Source organism: Cibotium barometz, chromosome 51, assembly GCF_041138505.1.
Source record: "Cibotium barometz isolate CiBa-2024 chromosome 51, ASM4113850v1, whole genome shotgun sequence".
NCBI classification, from domain to species: domain Eukaryota; kingdom Viridiplantae; phylum Streptophyta; class Polypodiopsida; order Cyatheales; family Cibotiaceae; genus Cibotium; species Cibotium barometz.
The window spans coordinates 23,189,525-23,192,401 of NC_141096.1; the positions used below are offsets into that span (position 1 = coordinate 23,189,525).

At 36.1% G+C, this 2,877-nt stretch overlaps 1 protein-coding gene across 1 annotated transcript; it reads right to left on the reverse strand.

The window, feature by feature from the left end:
- Positions 1–709: 709 nt before the first annotated feature.
- On the reverse strand, positions 710–1,831 carry LOC147609436 (uncharacterized). Its single transcript, XM_086787889.1, has 2 exons — positions 1,677–1,831; positions 710–1,487 (listed from the first exon to the last, which is right to left on the reverse strand). The coding sequence occupies exons 1-2, from the start codon at positions 1,790–1,792 to the stop codon at positions 968–970; spliced, it is 636 nt and encodes a 211-aa protein (XP_086644015.1). The 5' UTR covers positions 1,793–1,831; the 3' UTR covers positions 710–967.
- Positions 1,832–2,877: the final 1,046 nt, after the last annotated feature.

Consider the following 2,877-nt stretch of genomic DNA (forward strand, 5'->3'; position numbering starts at 1 on the left):
ATTATTACAAACAACTAAGAGAAAAACTAAATCTAATATTACACATTTAGGTGACATCAAAATAAAGTTGATACTTGAATATGATCCATAAGTTTCCAAAACCTTGCATAAATATCAAGGAATAAAGACCATATTAGGGAGTTTGGAAAAATCCCAATTTCCATTTTTTAAGATTTAAAAAATGAGGACATGGTGAATCCTTTTAAGCTTGTATCAAAACCAGCTCATCTGACATATCATTGGAAAGCTCTTGCAGAGTAGTCCTGAATCCACATTCTCTAACAACTTTGGATTTGGTATATAAAAGATACACTAAAAAGTATATTGAAAAAAAAATTCCCAAAGTAATGAGATTTTTCCAAACTTCCTAATATAGTCTTAATAGAGAAAAACAACATCAACCTCTTTTTTTAAATATTGCTGGTTGATTTTTCATATACATCATGAATATAAATGTCTATTTGTAATCACTAGTAGCAACCAAGAAGGTATAAGACGATTCCTAGATTAACAGAAATAGAATCATGCAACCAATTTCTAAAAAATGATAAAATTTTAAATGGTTTTTATTTGCAAGACATTTTCAAAGAAATGTACAGCACTATGATCATAGGCACAATGCTGTCTTTCACTTAATACAGACATTACCCTCTTTAAAAAAGTGCATGAACTTAAGTGACAAAAAAATGATCATGGGCACAATGATGTCTTTCACTTAATACATACATTACCCTCTTTAAAAAAGTGCATGAAGTTAAGTGACAAAAAAGGTTTTTACATTATTATTTTTTGATAGTATTAAACTGTACATGAAATGGCCAAAATACTACATGAAATGGCCAAAATACTCCTCTAGAGAAGATATTGCAAAACAAAAGAGGTCTTGTGACCAGGGGCCAGTTATAAAATGGCCTAATTTCTCCTCTATATTGCACAAACAATAGAGATATTGTGTAATAATTTCTATCTAGCCAGCTTTTCTCTTCCTTTGGTCACCTTTGCTAATTGGCCACTTAATCTCTGTGATTAGAGGTTGGATTAGTGGAGTCGTGTTATACAAGTCGGCCACTAGCTTATAACGAGGCCTCACTCGCTCCTCAAAATCCGAATCCGAATCTTGATTATTTACGCCCTTGTGATCATATTTGCTAACCTCCTCCTCATTATTTGGAGGATTAATCTCCTTTATCAGTAGATTAACAGGCTTAATCCTCTCCATTGACGCGGCCATTTCCACAGAGCAGCTTGCAGAGGGCGTGGAAGAAGGTATTAATCCCGGATTAGAGTTGCTTACGGGAGTGCTCGGAAATGATCCACCGCTTGATATTGTGCATGAAGCCATATTGTAATTATCATGAAAATAATCTTCATGATTATTGCTAATGATGCCTTCGTTAATCAACCTTAATCGCTTAAGCCTAGCCAGCTGCTCAATTGCTAGCTTTTCTTCTTCATTAATTAAGGCCCACGATCCAAAATCAGGATAGCTAATCAATCCAAAACACACAGATTAAACTAGAGGCTGGGCACTTAATGAAGATTAAGACAGTCTAATTAATCCGGGTGGGTATGCCTACAAACTGCAAAGATATATTAAAAGAGCGCAATAAACTAGTAAAACCATGAGATTAAAATCTCTTAATGTTTCTGTAATTGGAAAGGATTAAGGCACTCACCGGGAAGACGTCGAAGAGGCAGGAGACGGAAACAACGAAGAAGTCGAAGAAGAGTCAAGAGCTGCGGGGGTGACTGAGTCCAGCCCTAATCCCCCGATAATCGTCGCATTAATCATGATTAAACACTGCCGATAATCCTTTGAGGACCTGGATCAACCACTCTTAGGGCCTTTGAAATCTAAAATAATCTATGATTATAGAAATTCATGCGTGTATTTATATACTGTCAAGGGTGGCGTAGAATACGTCACTCGTAGATCTATGATAATAATTCAATAATTATATGGTATCGTATAGAAGGCGTCGTATGTATACATACGCCCTAAGTCGGTTCATTTGCTGAAGGGTTGTATACGTCGTATATACGTAGGCGTATGTATACACGCTTCCACTTAAGTCGGTTCAATTCTTTGGTTTGGCGTGTTACCTCCGCATCCCCTTGACTTTGCTTACCCCTTGTGTCCTTCTCACCCTCCATTAATTTATTACTCCCTTTACAAAATTGATTCCTCCTCACTAAAGCATGTTTCTTGGTCTCTTCTCATCTCTCTCGATTAACATAAATATACATATAAATATAGAAATAAAGCAGATGACGCACTCACTTTCGCTTGCTCGATGACGCTCACAGTCTTCTGGCTTATTATTAACCCTGCACTGAACCACTCTCCTCATCATGTAGAAGGTTTCTCCTTCATCCTTGTGCATAAATCCCCTTTTTATAGCCATAAGCAAGGGTAAAACTAAACCTGAGCATAAGTGTATGTGTGTGTGTGCACACATGCATGTAGACATATGTGTGTACACATGCACCTATATGCATGTGTGTGTGTGTGTGTGCATGCTAGGTGTGTCTGTATGCATGTGAATATGTGTGCACAACCATTTACATAAATACAAGTGTACATGTCGTTGTGTGTGTGTAATGAGTAGGCATGCATTCATGCATGCGCACAAGTGTGTGTGTTACATCTATGTGTGATACATCTATCTACTCTTTTTAAACAAGTACTTTATGTTTTCTACTCATATAAGATTCATGATTCACTATAACTTGTTTACAAAAACAAAAATATAATACTAATTGCATTAAGTTCGAGTATAATAAGATTAACAAAAGTAAATCTTAGGGGGACTTAATAAAATTTACGAAAAAAGTTATCTAGCATCACAAGGGTGGATGACAAAGAGTCATCAGGTG